Genomic DNA, 18,556 nt, shown 5'->3' on the forward strand with positions numbered 1-18,556 from the left:
GGTAACTGGAACACGAATCAAGGTCGCCTTTCTGGAATCTGTGCATGGGGTGGTAAGAAGAGAAGAGAAAACCTGTCAGGTCAGTACTTTGATGCTGAGGACTGTTTTGTCATCGGAGCATCGTATATCTCAAATCCTTCTTGATCCAGGAAAATAAAAGGAATTTCACTCAGATACTCTCATCTGGGAAGGAGATTTCCTACTTGAGTGCGTTCTCTCAGCCATTCTCTCCTCTCAGTATCCCATCTTGTCAAGTGGCCCTGTTTCCTTTACTTTAGGACACTTGTGTTCTGGCCCCGATACATTGTGGAGGTTCCTGCAGAGGATCGCTTCTCCTTTGAGAACTTATTTATTTTCTCTGGATTTGTTTGATCCTTATTATTATTATTATTATTTGATATAGAGTTCACTGAACACAATCCCTCTTTTTCTCTTTCAAGAAGTTCAGGGGTGATGTTGAAAAGGAGTTGTGTGGGGGAAAAAAAAAAGCCTGAAAAATGCCAGTTGCGTTGTAGAATCCATCAAAAAGGTCAAAGCCACACCATACATTGTTACACATCACTTAGGTAACGTATTCAGCTCTTCTGCCTTATTTTTTTCTAAGCGTGAACTTTAATGAGAATGGAAAGGGCAACACAAGAATCATTTCTCCTCACAAGGATTGTAAGGAGAGAGAGAGAGAGAGAGATGAGGCAGTATGTACCTTTCTGATGAATATTTACCTGGTGGGATGAGATCCTTTGGAGCCCCAGGCCTCTGATATTCTTCCTCCATTCTCTCAAAGACTCTGAAAAGCTCACGTCCTATTATTTAATGACTAGAAGCTGTAGAATTAAAGCAAAGTACAACATGAATCCTAGTATCCAATGTGAAAGAAAAGAGAGGTGAGTATCTGAATATTAATGTCTTCCTGAAAAATAATAAGAAACACTTCTGTTGATTCCTCTACAGAGAGGGCTTAATGGGGTGTCTTTGTGGACCATGGGGATAGTGTCTAGGTGAAACAGAGAAGAAACAAATTGAAATGGTGCCCTTGGCCACACACAGATTCAGCCACTGATTCAAGTTCGTAGGATCAAATCAGCGTTGCTCATAGATGAATGCCCATTCCCAGAGTGGATTCTAGCCTGCTGCTTGGAAAATTTTAAAAATGTTTACACCAATGGAGAAATTTAAATTAAATACCAGTTAGGAGAGACTCCTTTGATGCATTGGAAAACATTATTGGTCTGGGGGTCTGACGGCATGCATCAGGGTCTGGTCCTGAGATATTAGCAAAGAAAACAATAATAAAAGTGAAAACTATAAGAAAAAATCATGGCCATCTATTGAGCATTTATTATGTAAAAGGCATGGGACTAAGCACCTTGTGTACATTGTTACGTTTAATTCTTACTAACCCTATGACAAAGGTATTAGTGACACTCAGAAGGAGAGGAAGACTGAATAATTTGATACAGGTCACACATATAGGAAGTGGTAGACCTGGAATTTAAACCCTTTCTAGGGGATTCCAGAGCCAGTTATTGGGCACTATTCAAATTTAATGAACAGAGTGGGCCTGAGGCAAATGATTGCCCTCTCTGAACCTAAGTATACTTCCTCACCTGTAAAATTAGGAAGCTCATTGCTCTGTGTCCTCCAGGTTTGTATTAGTTTCCTGTTGCTGCCATTAAAAGATTACCATATATTTGCTAGCTTAAACAACACACATTTATTATCTTATAGTTCTGTGGTTTGGAAGTCTGATACAGGTCTCTCTGAGTTTTAGTTAAGGTGAAGGCAGGGCTGGTTCCTTTTAGAGGCTCTGGGGGAGTATCTGCTTCCTTCCTTTTTCTAGCTTCTAAAGGCCACCTGCACTTCCGGGGCTCAGGACCCCTTCCTTGCATCACCCTAGCCTCTTGTTTTCCTCCTCACATCTTCTCCTTCCTCCTTTGACTCCTGCTGCCTCTTGTAAGGGCCATTGTGATTACACTAGGCCCACCTACATTATCCAGGATAATCTCTCCCATCTCATGACCCTTCATTTAATCATACCTGCAAAATCTCTTTGCCAAGTGTGATGACATTCACAGATTCTGGGGGTTAGGAGTTAGACCTACCTGGGGAACCATTTTGCAACCTACCACAAGCTCTGATTTTTTTTTTTTTTTTAAATAGGCAGAAGTGTCATAAAAGTCTGTGCCTGACACTTGTAAGATAGTGTGGGGTTCTTTTTAGCTGCCCCTGCATCCTGCCTACGTGCTGGACCCTCTCTTCCAGCAGGGGTAACTTTCAGCTCACGATTGTAACTTCGTATGCCTCTTGTCACCCAATATATTGTCCCTCTTTCTGGCCCCTTTTTTTTTAAACTTCATTCTTGTGTTGAGTGATCGTTTTTGTGGGATCACTCTCAGTGTCATGCCTGCTTGCTTAGTGTAGACACCCTTTTTTTTACTGTTTCAGGCGTTCTCTCTCCTATCCAGTTAACGTGCCTTAGTTCTTTCATCCATGTCATCAATGCAAATACTACATTGGCCCAAATTCTGCAGAAGCTAATGACTACTAGCCAGATGCAGAGTTCTGCCACCATTAGAAGCTGACATTTTTAATGAGAATTATCAAAAGTGCTTCATGCTCATTACCTAAGACTTACCTCCTCCCTCCCCTAAAAATAGCAAAATGGTCTTCTGTTCTCAGTGATTCTGTTTCAGCCTGTAATTGATCTGTAAACTCCCTTGTAAATGGCAGGAAATACACTGTTTTCTGCTGGGAATATTGATCTAGTATTAACTTATAGGAGGAGCAGACAGTAGTCACATATGCTGAAGCCAGTGGTATTTTTCCTGTTTCTTATAGAACATGAGAGAAATAGCGCTCAGTTACAAACTTTTGGTGATTCTTTTGTAACTGCTGTATTGCTGAAAGTAAACAAAACTCACATCTTCCATTCTTTGTATATGGTTTGCCACTTGTTCCACATGATTAATTTTTTTTTTTTTAATTTTTTTTTAATTTTTTATTTATTTATTTATTTATGGCTGCGTTGGGTCTTCGTTTCCGTGCGAGGGCTTTCTCCAGTTGCGGAGAGCGGGGGCCACTCTTCATCGCGGTGCGCGGGCCTCTCATTATCGCAGCCTCTCCTGTTGCGGAGCACAGGCTCCAGACGCGCAGGCTCAGTAATCGTGGCTCACGGGCCTAGTCGCTCTGTGGCATGTGGGATCTTCCCAGACCAGGGCTCGAACCCGCGTCCCCCGCATCGGCAGGCAGATTCTCAACCACTGCGCCACCAGGGAAGCCCCACATGATTAATATTAAGGGACTTTTCACTCATATCCAACTTTGAATTTATATATTTTTTTCAAAACATGCATTAGTCTTTTTAAATTGACTTCAATGTCTAATTGTGCCAAAACATTGGTTTTATCTTAAGATAGACATTTTAAATAAGACCCAAATAGAAAATTGAGAAAGACTCCATTGTTTATTAAGCATTCACCAGGCAAACTGCTAAGCATTTAAGACTGGTTATCATTTAAAACAAATTAGAAATAATCAGCCAAAAATATTTTTTAAATGCAGTCAGTATTCAACTATGTATGTAAGTGAACTTTTGAGCTTGTTTTTTGATTCTCTTGTATTTCATTTTTAAAATGTATTTATTATTTCTTGAAATGATTCTTTATTGACCACAATTTAGTGTTTGATGGACACTAAAATAATAATAACAACAACAACAACAAAGCTTAATATTTTCTGTTGAAGATAATGCATTTGATTGTTATTCCTTAAAAGAGAGGACAAAGTAGAATAAAATATTTTCAGATACTAAAAAATTGAGCTGTTCAAAGGGGGAAGCAGGTTGTCTTCCCACCTTCCATAATTAGCATTCACAGACCATCGTGATGACTTGCCTGGGAGTTTCAGGGGGCATCTTGGGGGAACCTATTAAACAGCAAGGCTACCTCCTAGCTACCTTTCTCATCACCAGGTCTCCAGACCATTACCCTGGAAGCAAGAGACAGAAGGAATCTCATTTAACTCTAAAGTCTGTCTTTGTCTTGTCTTCACCAGGTAGTGCAGGCACCCCAGTCGTGTTTAACAAGAATGGGGACGCCCCTGGGCGTTACGACATCTTCCAGTACCAGACCACAAACACCACCAACCCTGGTTACCGCCTGATCGGACAGTGGACAGATGAACTGCAACTCAATGTGAGTTTTGCTTGTTCCTCTTCCTTTGCTTTTGTGATGAATGAACAGACTTTTAACATGCTCCCTGAGGCAGACGCTTCTTGTCTGTATGTTTGTGAGCATCCGCAAGTGAGCGTACAACTTGTTACGGGCATCAGCAGGGACTGATGACCAATAATGATACAGCAGTGATAGCAGTGATGATGGCGCGGATAGGAAATGCGTGTGGAGTTCATGCCTGACGTTATACTCGGCAACTATGTGAATCATCTCGTTTAATCTGAGGCTCTGATTGCTTTACAGACAAGTTACCAGCTAATACTTTAATACTTTGAGGAGATCTTAATCTTGGTCAAATTATTTTTCCCTTCTGTCCTTCCTTCCTTCCTTATGTGCTGGTGTTTTTGTTTGTTTGTTTGTTTGTTTTTACTGAGTCACTTTGGCTTATACTGAGAATCTCTGGGTAACATCAGTGTTAATTTCCATAACCACTCCTTCTTTCTGTAAAGCATAACCTTGAGTGAGCAAGCACTTCCTTGTGCAAGGTTATGTCAAAGTTCACTAGCCAGAGCCCATTAGGAAGTCATCTGTAGTCAAACACAGTTAGGTTTCTTTAACTCGCTGCATGAAAAACAAGCTCCTGCCAGCAAAGCTCCTTCAGGATGTAGGAGTTCAGATGGGATTCACTGTAGAGTTTGGGCTGAGTTGGGTGTTTCTAAGAAGGTTTCAGGAAGCAGGGATCAGTTTTGGGTTGGGTCATCTTAGGAAGTAGAGACAATTTGATAACTCAGTGTCTTGGTGATTTTGATCTAGGAGGTGGGGCGACAAGAGCTGGGCAAGAGTTGTCACTAACAAAAAAACAGTAGACACTTACGTGAACTGGAAAAGGGAGATGTCTAGTTATTTTTGTGGTTGCAGAGCATCCTTGTTTGTGTCTAATTTCACACATGATGGCAGAGTGACCTTGTTTTGTCTTGTTCCACCATCATAATGGCCATCATAGTGGCCTTGTGTGATTATCATTTACATTCCCCTGAAGTGGTTCTGTTTGGAATATGCCTGCTTAGGTGTTAGCTGACAGCTTTCCAACCCCCTTTTTAAGTTTTGTGGGGTTTTTTTTCACTTTTTTAATATTTCAGGTTCAACATTCAATAATGTGCTTCTAATAATACTTCCAATGCCCTATTTGAAATTAATGGTTAGTTTAAATGAATATACCCAGTCTTCCCAGGGAGTAAAGACCACACGGGCTGGGGTCCCTCCGCCCTGGCTGGGCCCAGCACAGCTGCAGCTCAGCACACCGTGCATCCCCTGCTTTTCCTCCCCTCCCGGGAGGGAACTTAAATAGGCCAGGCCTGAGCCTGCTGGCTGAGGTCCTGGAGCCTGGGGGTGATGGCAGAAGTCGGAGCAGCAGGGCTGCTGCAGGGCCTCTTCTGCTGAGATGTGCTGGACCGTTTACACTTCCAAGAAGTTCTACGGCAGGTCCTTTGATGTGGCATCAAGCTTGAGTAGGACACTCACCAGGGATATTGTGGACAGGTATATTGGGTAAGGCTTATAAATCAGTTAGGGCTCGCCAAGGTCCACAAATCTACTTTGAAATAGTAATATATACAAACACGATTTTCTTGTGTCCGGCAGGGCCCTGCTTATTATGTGTTCTCCAGAGAAACAGAACCAGTAAGATAGATAGATAGATAGATAGATAGATTATAAGAAATTGGCTCACAATTCTTATGAAGGCTGAGAAGTCCCAAGATCTGCACTTGGCAAGCTGGAGACCCAGGAGAATCAGTGGTGTAAGCTCCAGTCTGAGTGTGAAGGCAGCAGAAGACTGATGTCCCAGCTCAAAGATAGTCAGAGAGAAAGAGGATTCTCTCATATTCAGACTTTAATTCTTCTGCTCAGCCCCTCAGATTATCTGAGGCGCACATACATTGGTGAGTAACTGCTTTACTCAGTCACCAATTCAAATGTGTATCTCATCCAGAAACTCCCTCACAGACAGACCCTGTATAACGTATAACCAAATACTGGGGCACCCCTGTGGCCTCATCAAGTTGACACGTACAAAGAACCATCACAGGCTCTATCCCAGAAAAGTCCTTCTAATGTCTCTTCCAAACCTGGAAATTATGCCATTAGCCTTTATTGGTGTACACCTTAGGAGGCACTTTGGAAATGATTGAGATCAGGGCTTTTTGAGAGTAGAATGCAAAATTGATGTCTTGGGGGCAGTAGAGCTTGGGTCGTGATTTTTAGAAGAAAGGATTGTGCATAAAGGGGGGGTTGATGAAGCCATGACAGGATGTTTACCTCATTTGCACATTGTCCTGCGTGGTTCTGCTTGTATCTGTCCTGTTCTTTCTCAAGGTCCACCATCCCAGTGAGCTGACAGGAAGATTATTCTTTGTTTGGTTTGTATTTTAAGCTTTATACGAATTGTATCTTATTAGCCATTCAACAAGTAGGTTTTTTTTTTGTTTGTTTAAAAGCACCTGTCATGTGATAAGCACTGTGGGAGGCAGTATGTACACAGTGGAAATCAAAATAAACATGGTCCCTGTTTGCACATAATTGAACATCTAGGGCAGAGTTACATGGTAAACAAGAGATATGTGTGTGGAAATTCCCCAAGTGTGGTAAGAGGCAGGGTGGGAGAAGGAATAATGGAGGTGGAGAGGGGCCTACTGGATGAGGAGCAGATGATGAAGGGAGAATGAGTGATCCACGGAGCAGGTCAGGAGGCGGACACTGCCATGGTATAACTAAAGGAGGGGACGGGGAGGAGAAGTTAGGGCAGTAGGTAAGAGCCAGAGCAGGCAGTCCCTTGTAGGCCATGGTAAATATTTCTAAAATTTTATTCTCAGTGCATTTCAAAGCCACAGAGAAGTATTAAGCAAGGGAGTGACTGGATCAGAATTAGGAATAAAAATTATTTTGTCTGCTGAGAAGGTAATGAATAACAAAGGGCAAGCATGGGAGTGGAAAGACCAATTAAGAGTGCACTGCAGTTGTCGAGCTAAAATAGAATGGCTTAGTGAAGGGGTTCTCAAACTTCAGTGTGCAACAGAACCATCTGGAAGGCTTGTAAAAACACATATTGCTGGGCCCACCCCCAGAGTTTCTGATTCAGAACATCTGGGAGTGGAAGGAGGCCCAAATATTTGCCTTTCTAAGGAGTCCCTGTGTTATGCTGATGGTATTTACTTTGAGAACCACTGGCTTAGAGAGTGTGGTAATAGTGGAGATGTAATGAAATGAGTGGAAACACATATATATGTGTATATATGTATATGTACATCTATAATTACATATATATCTTATAGGAAGAATAACATAATTTAGTGATGGATTCAGTGCTGGGATTAAAGGGAAAATAATACTGGGTTTGAAGGAAAAATAATCAAGAGTGAATCCCACGTTTTATAGCTTGAGGCCATTTGGATGCTATAACAAGAGATTAGAGAGGCTCCTGGGAGTGGGAGGAGAAAAATTGAGAATCCCAATTGAGTCTTCCCAAATATATGAAAGCCTAAATGAAATGGATATAAATCTGAAGCTCAGAAAAGAGTTTTGGGTCATAGTTATAAAAAAAAATGTAAGTTGTTAATCTATAACTGGCCTTGAAATCCATTAGAGAAAGAGAGAGAGAGAAACTGTAATAGCAGAGAACCCAAGGCCCTGAAAAACCTCATAGAAAATGACACAGTTCCAATCCAAGTACTCTAAATAGCACCCAATTTAAAAGATTCTGTTTCATTTGCCTGGAAGGTTGGGCTGACCATAAATACTTTGGACTTTTGTTTTTGTTTATAGAAGCTAGATCAGGAATGTATGCTTGACTTAGCACTAAATAGGAACATTTCTGATGCTACTTTGTCATGCTGAGAGTGGTATGGCAGGAAGAGCAGACAGCACCACAGATCCTCAGCTGAACCCAGTAATTGATGCTCAGGATAGCATGCACCTTAAAGGTACAAATGGCTGAGCCAGGAACAGGGACAATTTTAGACCCGTGAAGGGCTGGGTTAATTCAGAGGGTGGCCACTGTGGTAAGTGGCCTTGGAAAGAGGTTACCATGTTGATGCCTTTTATGGGCTCCTTAAGATACTGTAAAGTCCAATTTGAATCACTAAGAGAAGACTAAAATGGAGGTAAATGCAGTGCTCAGAGGGCACTCCACCCTTCTCACTGGAGGCCCGGGCCATAGCCCATAGCCTGTCCAATGGTTGGGATCCTGTCCCTCCAGCATCACCGTGCTCAAGATATTACTTTTGCTCTAATTATTCTGATTCACTTAAAAGTTCTGTGAGAGTGAATTTGGGGCAAACTTAGTTTTGTAGGTTTGCTTTCTCTTAGTCAACAAAATAAAACAAAGTATGTCAAGTAACAAGTGTACTTCTCATTTACAGACTTGGGGGTACTCTTTCAATCCCCAGTTAGATCATCTCTAGCAAATGGAATTTTCTGGAGGGCTTTCTCTGTGGTCAGTAATTGCAAATGAGTTTCTTAGCTAAGAAGTCAAGGTTTTAGAGTCTTATAATCCCAGGGTTATAGACCAGACTGCTTGCCATTCTGTACCCAATCCTCTGGAATTTAGATGCCTAGGAGTGCACTGTCTGTTACAGAATGCCACCCTGAGCCCTCACTGGCGGAGTAATAGCTGTAGGCCCTGTCTCCTCTCAGGCTAACACATGATCGCATGGTTTGCTACTACAATATTTCTGCACCAACAAGAATTCATCAGAAGGAAATCATTGAGAGCAAAGCCATACACTCTCCCACTTAACCACCCCTACAGAAAGAACCCTGATTTATTTTCTCAGGTTTGTACAATAGGATGCAGAGATTCCAGAAAACATTTTTCCTGGCAGAGAAGCAGGCAAAGGGAGAATGCAACCCTATCCATTGCTCATTTGCAGGATGTCAGGAAGGATGGAGCTACTGGAGATGGCTAGGAGAAACGAGGGGCACGTCCCTGCCCTCGGAGTTCCCAGAATAGGATCAGGGCTCTGTAATTGATCAATTGCATTTACAGAATTTAGATAGGTTCTGATTTAAGGCGCTGACTTATATTTGAACTGGAATTTGAAGGATAAGTAGTAGTTCCCAAGATGGAGAAGAGGAAAAAAAAATATTTTAAAATGAATAATGCAGTCCTATTTAAAAATTGGGATGGGGAATATTTTGGGGAAAAAGGCAAGAAATGAAAGGTAGATAGTTTTAAAAATTATAAATTTATAATGTGAATAAACTCTACATCTGTTTTGCATATTAGAAACAAAGGTGACTTCTGTCATCTTTCAGTTATTTGCAATTAGTAGGATATTTAGATACACCTAAAATATTCTTTTTTCAAATAACTGACATTCTTTAAAATCCCAAATTGTTGATTAAAATTAAAAAATAAAAATAAAAAACTACTCTTAATGGGCAGCTTCCTACAGTGAACTGCACACTGTCTGAAGTGGAAGGTTGAATAAATATCACTTAACCTTTACTGGCACCTCTGTCATCTGCCCGTATGTAGGCTAGTCCAACTTTGTGATCTTCTGAGGTGTGGGGGGTTTTTAAGTGATTTGTTCCCTGTTGAACTGACTTTCCACCTAGGGACTGAAAACTCCTAAAAGAATCTATGTTTTAATTATTGTTTTATGTACCTACTAGAACTAGTATCTGGAACACAGCAGCCATTTGGGCTTGTTGTTGTTGTTAATATAAAAAGACATGTAAAATTAGCATGAACTCTTTTTAATGGTAGACATTTTCTACAGAAAACAGCCACAGCACACTTCTTCCCTCTGGGAAGAGCACCCAAGCTTCCTTTTAGCCATGTGGTCTGCCTGGCGTAGTTCCCAAGTCCAGGGGCCACACCTGATTTAGCCTAAGCCAATCACCGTGGCCATAGTGATGATGGGCACTAAACTGTCCAATCAGGATGAACCACTGGAAATCTGCCGGCCAATCCAACACCTCCTATTGGAGGTGGGCGTGGCCCTCAGGAGCCCCAGGGAGCCATTTGGAGGCCACAGAGCCAGGAGCTCCAGGGAAAATGAGGCAAAACTTAGGGAAACTAGGTGGAGGTGACATCCTTTGAGCCCTAGGAAACCTTTACTGGAAGCCATTTATAGCCCCTCTGGATTGTTCCCTTATCAATGAATGAAGGCGACTTAAGTGTGATAACTTTTCTATCTACTATCTCATTCACTACAGCAATCCAAAATGAAAAAAAATTTGTTTTTGTTTTAATGTGCCCAAATTGGGGGAAATAAAATGTCAGCCTACCCTCAATAAGCAGAATATTTTCAGATTTCATTAAACTGAGGTGATAAAAAATTAATTTTAAGAGTTGTGATTTTGTTAAATATTGAATCTTTCACCCCGTTAGAATTTAGGCTTTCACGGGCGTTTAAAGATATAAAAAAGTATGGTTGACTGCGACAATTACTGTTTTAATCCAATTGTCTCTCCCCAAATCAAGACTTACTTACCGTGCCCATAAAACTACTAATCACTCTATTGTTTCATAATTGCAACAGTAAAAATGTTTTAGAAGTCTAATCATGCTCCTAATTTTCAATGTACTGCGTGAGATATGGGGTAATGGATAGCCATAATCAATGTTGACAAAGAGAAAAATGAGTAAGTTGTCAAAATCTAGTACTTCTTTCAGCTTCAGTGTGAAGGCTTCTTTTACGGAATCACCTTATTGTTCATCATAATTAATGGCTCATATCTTATAATTTATAGCTTTGTTATCAGTGATTAGGGCTACAGGTTTGCAGCTGACCTGATAAAATGGATCTGAGTCTCAGCTCTGCCACTTACTAGCTGTAAAGCAGGATTACAGTAGTACCAATTTCATAAGGTTGTTGTTAGAATTAAATGTAGTACTGTATGTAACATACTTAAAACAGTGCCTGGCACATAGTAAATATTCAACAAATGTTAGCTACAACAGCAACAGTAATAATAATTTAATATCCTTAGTTTATCGCCTCATCCATAACTGTTGAAAATGTCAGTTTCTAGCACTCAGCTGTATTTTTTTCTTCTTTATACCCCAGCACCTAGCATAATACTTAGCATGTAAAAATGGCTTGTTTTATATTAAATAGATGAGTAGATAAGCAGACAAACAGTTGAATTATGTTGTAAATTACTTAGGGCTGGGCTTGTCAGTTTTGATTTGTCAGAATTCCCAGTGCTTGTTGCATGAATGGATGTGAAGATGTATCCAGAATTCTACTGCAGTCAGCAATTCCATGTGATTCAGGGATCCATTCAAGACCTTGGTTTACCAGACAAGTTTCTTAAGAATTTTACAAGTGGTCTGAAAGCTGGCTCACACTGCAAGGTAGACTCTTTTGGTCTCTGAATGATAAAGCCAGTCACGAAAAAAGGAGGAAAAGGAATAAAAGAATTGGTTTTAATTTTGTTCCAGTTGATCTTCAGGTTTAGAAACCTATCTGTGGCTATTTGAGAACACGGAGTGGGATTATTGTTCTTGAGGGATCAAGCAGCGGAGTCAGTGGCTACTTTTGTGTTGGTGAAAGTGAATTAATTCATAATCACACCATTAACACTGGTCCCATCCGCTGCCTGCCTCTCTAGGTTTTAATGCTGTGTTAGAGAAAGGGTCAAAACAACAAAGGATTTAGGATCGTGGGGCTCTGGTTTATAACCATGGTCCTGCCCAGTTCCTAGGTCTTTGAACCAAGACAAGGACAGCCTCTCTGACAAGATGGCATTTAACCTGAGACCAGAGTGCCAAACGTTATTTCCGTTTGTCAGCGTCTCTAAATCTGTGATATTTTACACAGGACGTGTACCAATCCGGTAGAGTATGTACTGCTTTCCAGTTGTCAGCCAACTTGACACTAGAGATCTCAAACAGAATACAAACAGCAGGTGTGTTTAAAAACTTAATTCCTTGCTCATATTTTAAGAATCAAGAAATTTCATAAGAATAACTATATTTTTGGCTTTTGAAAAGTCAGAAGATCAAACAGTAATATGCCTTTGTCCCATGCAGTAACAGCTAATTGGATCTAAGTAGAGGCTTCCCACTTCAGACATGGTGTGTGTTCTCCATGTCACCACAGACCCCACTATCCCCTACTGCCTGACACCCCGCTAACTCCACCCACTCACCTCATTCCATAGACCCACAGGCATCTCATTTCATTCACCTCGTCTAGACTTAGAGTAGTTTCTAACTTATCTCCACTAATTTGGTTTCCACGTATGCTTGACTTTTTATAAATGGTCTCTGGGAATTGTTTTCTAAAAATCAACAATAATATACTAATAGTGTTAATGAACCAAAACAGCCATAAGTATGTAATAATGTTTTTTTAAAAGGGTCAATAAATACAGCCTGCAAAAGAGAACTGCTTTAGTGAAGACAATGCTTTTGTGTGGAGGCATGTATTTGTACATATTCTGAAACAAACTGAAAATGAAAGAAACCAAGATCACCCTTGTGTTGTCAGCATTTCTTCTAGTAACCAATGGTGTATAACTGTGTTCTGTCTATGAACGTCTGGAAGATGAATAGTATTTATAATTATCAATATGGTTTCGTAAACATGTGTATTACAGAAGCCTGAACCCCCATTATTTCTCGTTTGCATTGTAGGCGTTCCAGCAAATCACTTCTTGTTTATTAATATATGACTGTGTTCTGTGGGGAAATTGTTGAATTTCATTGCTCACTGTGTTTTGGGCTCAGGCAAAATACATTTGAAGGAAGAAATAATAAGAAGGATGAGTTTAGAGAGCTCAAGTGTTATAACAGGGATTCTCACCTGTCGTTGCCACTCCGAAATTAGAAAAGGAAAGAGATGAGTTTATGTACCCTCTGCCTAACTGTTTGCCCTGGGAAGCCAAAAATCTGAGGATGACCTGATGGTGTTAAAATGGAAATGTAGGAATCAGATTTAAAGTGTTTTCAACCCACCTTGAGATAGTCTTATGAGGTAGGACAGCATCGAAAGCACAAGTTTTGAGTCCTGTCTCCTCAGATAAAGCAAATCATTTACTCTCTTTGAACCTCAGTCCCCTTGTGTATTTAAAATCTAGTCAAGTCAAGCAAAACAGCTACTTCACCAGGACCCTTTGAGAATGAATTGCTATACTCTCCCCGAGATAAGTAAGCGTATGAGATTCATGGTCATACTTCTTGTCATATTTCTTGCTGCCGTAAATAATTACCAGAGGGACTTCCCTGGCGGTCCAGTGGTTACGACTTTGCCTTCCAGTGCAAGGGGTGCAGGTTTAATCCCTGGTTGGGGAGCTAAGATCCCACATGCCTCGCGGCCAAAAGACCAAAACCATAAAACAGAAGCAATATTGTAACAAATTCAATAAAGACTTGAAAAATGGTCCACATCAAAAAAAAAAAAAAAAGAAATCTTTAAAAAAAAATAATAGTTACTAGAAACGTGGTTGTATAAAACACCACAAATTTCTTATCTTGTGGTTCTGTGGGTCACAGGTCCAATAGGGATCCCACTGGGCTAAAATCAAGGTACCAACAGGGTTGTTTCTTTCTGGAGCCTCTGGGGGAGAATGTGTTTCCTGCCAGGTCCTTGGCATTATTTAGTTCCTTGTGGTTGTGGGACTGAGGTCTCTGTTTCTCTGCTGCCAGCTTCTCCAGGCCGCCTTGATGCATTGGCTGCCGTTCATTCCTCGAGTCCCTCTCATGCTTCCAAGGCCTCCTGTCTCCTCTATTGCAGTTGCATCTCTCACTGAGTCTTCTGCCTTCCTCCTTAGCTCTGAAGGGCCAGTGGGATTACATGGGGCTCACCCAGATAATCCAGAATAATCTGCTTATTTTAAGGTCTGTAACCTTATTCCATCTGCAAAGTCTCTTTCGCCATGTATTGTAACATAATGACAGGTCAAGAAATTAAGATGTGGAAATCTTTGTTGGGGGGAGGGGTTAGAGGGGGGCAGATTATTTTGTCTAACCACAGTTCTGTACTACATAACTTTGCTTTTCGATGAAGTCTATAAAATCCATATTACGTTCTCAACATTCTTTTTAAAATTTTTTCTTTTTAATTTTTAAAAATTTTAATACCTCTCTATCAGTGTCATATTTTAGTTAAATATTTTTTGTACAGTTTTGAGAGTCACTTTCCGTTTACAGTTATTGCAAAATATTGCCCCTATTCCCCATGTTGTAAAATGCATCCTTGAGTCTATCTTAGAGAGTTAACGTTATTTGTGTAAACAGATAAGAATTGTATGCAGTTTTCTTAAGCATCTTTAATATCTAATTGAGCTAATCTGTTTGATAAATGTTCTAATCACATACCTGGAAAAGTCTGGGAAAGAACCCTGAATTAAGAACCCTAAATTCATGATAAGCAGACAGAATCCCTCTCAAGTGAGGGGTTGGGATTGAAGATTAACAGAAGAGGAAGTGATGCCAGTACCATAGGAGGCTTAGCTAATCTACAAGGGAGAGTTCTGTTGACCTCCAACGTTTTCCTCGCTTAGCCTCCACAATCCTGAGCATTTTGCTGTCATTGCATTATTTCTCTTTAAATGACAAAGCAGAAATGCAGAGACAGAGAATAGATTGGCAGTTCCTGAAACAGTTAAACATAAAGTTGCCATATGAACTAGAAATTCCACTCTTAGGTGTATACCCAGTTCTGACATTCTCTGGTCTATATAAAAGGTCATAGAGCAGTAGAACATCGTAGCAAATAGCTTGGAAGTTGGAAGTTGTTGACTGTCAACTCCCTGACATGGCTACCAAAATTGCCTGTTGATATTGCAAAGTCACATTTGTAGTTTACTGCAGTAAGGGGGCTACCATCTTGAAAGAGTCTTGGTAGAGTCTCAGGAGAGGGAGGTCAAGGGCAAATATTTTTACAATTTGGCTGTCTGGAGTAAGGGACTTTTTTCGATGGGGGAGATTTGATCAGAATTGGGCAAAGTCTGTGATAGTATAGTTTTGAATCGGTGGATCCAGCAAGGAGGGTTTTGAAGCAAGTCTTTTTGCGAAACTCTTGTTTGATGAGAGGATTTATCCCAGTTGAGTGATTATTGGTCCTGAAAATGAGCTATTTACCCTGATGGAAATGTTTTCTTTTTTTTTTTTTTTTTTTGATAATGGGGTGATACATTGTTCAAATGGATGGATTTTCAGGAAGTTCCTAAAACAAACCTTGAAAAATATTTGTAACTTTTATCTTCCTGGGTAAGAATTTCTTTGGATTGTAGAATCACATAGTACAGACAGTTTTACTTTCCTTGATCCTATTAAGCTGGATGGTTGCAGGCAAGCTGTTGTGAGCAGGTAGTCAGAGTTAGAAATCTTTAGTCTCTGATAAACCGGCTGTGTGCAGAGCCATCCTCAATGGAGTTCTGGGACACATAGTGACAGGCTACTTGGTGGCATCACTTTTACCCACATTCAGGGTTCATTCTTGGTCAAATGTCATAGGCCAAGGTGAAAAGTCAAACTTAACTCCCTTTTCTACTCTCCTCTAACCTTTAGACCCAAAATAGCACAACCACCGAGCATATGTCATCCTAAACTACTCCAATTACTTAAGCAAGTCAGCCCTATAGTTGATGCTATCACACTGTTTAAATTACAGTGTCTGTCTTAAGTAGGGGCTTAATCTAAAAAAGTTCATTTTTCTGGTTACTGAACCTGGAAGACCCCACACCCAGTTTTCTCAGGTGAGCACTGCCATTCCCAGGGATGTTTTGCTCATGCCATCTTTCACTTTCTCGTATTTGATATAGCATCCTGTCTACAGATAGCTTCACCAAGAAATCTGCACTTGAGAGTAGTAAACTCCCCTCCAAAATAAATCTGAATGGGCGATGTCCCCGTCCAGCCCTCAGTAGGACAAATTCATGAATGTGTTTCCCATGCCTGGGAACAGGTTCTGGCCGGTCTTTACACAGCTGCACAGCTGATTTCCCATTGTTAAGAATAAAAGTGGCTTCAATGAGTTTCTGACCCGAAAACTTACCCTCTCTCATTTGATTGCTTATGGAGCCCAACGAGAAATCTCTGTCCTTCTCGGAAAATGGGGTGAGGGGAGCCTAGGAGGAGTGGTCTTGCAGCTATACTCTTTGTCTCAGGTCTTGGAATTGTCTCACCCGCCATTCAGACAAGCTCTCTGGCCAACAGGTGTTCATTCCTTACAACCTCCTGAACAAACACTCATCGATTCAGATGTAAGGGGCGTTTTCAATTCCCTACTTAACAGTGCTCCCAACTATGACAGTGAGGAAGAAGTAACAAGCAGAGAACAAGGAAGACAGAAAAGATGCAGTGGGAAAATATCAAGAAGGCGAAACTTCTCATAAATAACAAAGGCGTTCTTGATTTATCGTGCAGCCATGTTGCAACAGAGCCTTCACAATGACTGAATAGGACACGAGGGTCTTTATCTTAGCAGGGAACATGATGCCTGCCATTTGAAATCACACTCTGGAAGTGAGCTTTAACACATTGATGGATATGCATTGGAAAGGTAAGTGGCTGTTTGAAATTGCCCTGAAATCATTTATGCTTCAATAAGAAGCTCGCATGGAAGTTGGTAAATAGTCAGTTACATGATTTGTGCGTTTATTTCCTGATAGTTATTTTTTTTTCCATTAAAAGTATAGATCACGGGCTTCCCTGGTGGTGCAGTGGTTAAGAATCCGCCTGCCAGTGCAGGAGACATGGGTTCAAGCCCTGTGCCGGGAAGATCCCACGTGCCGTGGAGCAGCTGAGCCCACGCGCCACAACTACTGAGCCTGCGCGCCTAAAGCCCGTGCTCCACAACAAGAGAAGCCACCGCAATGAGAAGCCCACGCACTGCAAACAAGGGTAGCCCCCGCTCTCTGCAACTAGAGAAAGCCCGCGCGCAGCAACGAAGACCCAATGCAGCCAAAAATAAATTAATTAATTAATTTTAAAAAATAGTATAGATCACCTTGGCTGTAAATGCCAGTTTACAGGATTCAATCAAGAGTGCCAGATTAGAATGTCAGGAGTCTGGCAAGAAGGGGTGGAACCAATAGCTCTTCTCTCATCACTGTTATTGTTATGCAAATGAGTATCATCCCACTTGAGGTGACTGCACAGGACTAACTGACCTGCTTTGTAGTCCTTAGCTTGCAAGATTGTAGCAAAACTATTGAAGATTTCCTGGATGCCTTGCAAATTTCACCACCAAGCATCTTATTAGGAACAGCCAGTATTGTGAGCATTTTGATAATAGAGTATTCAAGATTTAGGGAGTGCCTTCTTTTATGGGTCTCTATATTTAAATTTATTTTTACAGACAAGTGAAGCTAAAATGGCTGAGAGGATTATTTGTAAACACAAATTACCAGTGATTCTTCTGTGTGATCTTTCCAGAGTCACATCTGCTTTCTCCGCCTTAATTTTCCTTTCTAAAAAATGGAGAGGAAGTAGTAGGGCAATATTAACAGGTATCTGCTGACATAGGTCATCTACGAAGAGGCACTGTGACACACTGTTAAAAAGCATGGGCTATGGAAGCAGGCTGCCTGCTTTTATATCCCAAGCTCCACCACTTCCTAGCGCTACCACTAAACTTGCTACACCTCACTTAATTTGCCTCACTTGCCCTATCTGTAAAATGGGACCCATAGGGGTACCTCTCCCATAGGACTGTTGTGAGAATTAAGTACATGAAAAAGTGCTTAGGATGGTGGCTGGTACAACAATATTTGCCAGTACTGCTATTATTTTTGTTAGTGCTTTTCTTAGAACCTGAAATGCCCTGTTATTTGTTGGTGCCAAACATCCGCACCCCTTTCCCCTTCCTCCAGGAGCAGGGTGGGCCTTCCTCCCCCCTTCTGCCTTCTCCCCCGGGGGCCTTTGTCCCACCCCTCACCCTGTGCTCCTGTCACACAGACCTCCCTGAAGTGTCTTGAATCTGCCCCATGCTTTCTGTCCTTTCTGTATCTGGTCACATCACTTGACATGCCATAATCCACCGCTGAACTGAACACTGGCCCTGGCGGAGGACATTCCAGCTTCCTTGGGAAGACCTGCATCAAGCATTTTCTTTTCCTTTTCCTCTCGAGTGGGACCACCCCTCTCCTATGGCAGCCTTGTTCCTTTAACCACCTCCATGAAGTTCTCAGAGGCACTGGATCCTCCAGGGCCCAGCAAGTGTTAGGCACCAAACTGATGCTTACAAATGAAATTGCACAGTAGTAAAATATTCCAACCTTGGATCTCTTCTCTGGAACCAACTTTAGTAGAGAGAGCTGTGTAGCTGCAGTTTAGAGAGAAAGGTTATTATTGGAATGGGCAGAAACACCTTGGTAAAGTTCATTTATAAAATGCATTCCACAGAGTAAGATGCCCAACTTCCCAAAAC

At 41.2% G+C, this 18,556-nt stretch overlaps 1 protein-coding gene across 6 annotated transcripts in view; it reads left to right on the forward strand.

Annotated features, from left to right (window-relative positions):
* GRM7 (glutamate metabotropic receptor 7) overlaps positions 1 to 18,556 on the forward strand; it is a 788,856-nt gene that overhangs the window by 545,978 nt on the left and 224,322 nt on the right. For all 6 annotated transcript variants that reach the window (XM_059940238.1, XM_059940239.1, XM_059940241.1 and 3 more), the window contains exon 7: positions 4,054 to 4,193. In XM_059940238.1, coding sequence (XP_059796221.1) covers positions 4,054 to 4,193 — 140 coding nt within the window. The remainder of the gene's footprint in view (positions 1 to 4,053; positions 4,194 to 18,556) is intronic.

The sequence above is a fragment of the Balaenoptera ricei genome, chromosome 11 (genome assembly GCF_028023285.1).
Source record: "Balaenoptera ricei isolate mBalRic1 chromosome 11, mBalRic1.hap2, whole genome shotgun sequence".
Lineage (NCBI taxonomy): Eukaryota > Metazoa > Chordata > Mammalia > Artiodactyla > Balaenopteridae > Balaenoptera > Balaenoptera ricei.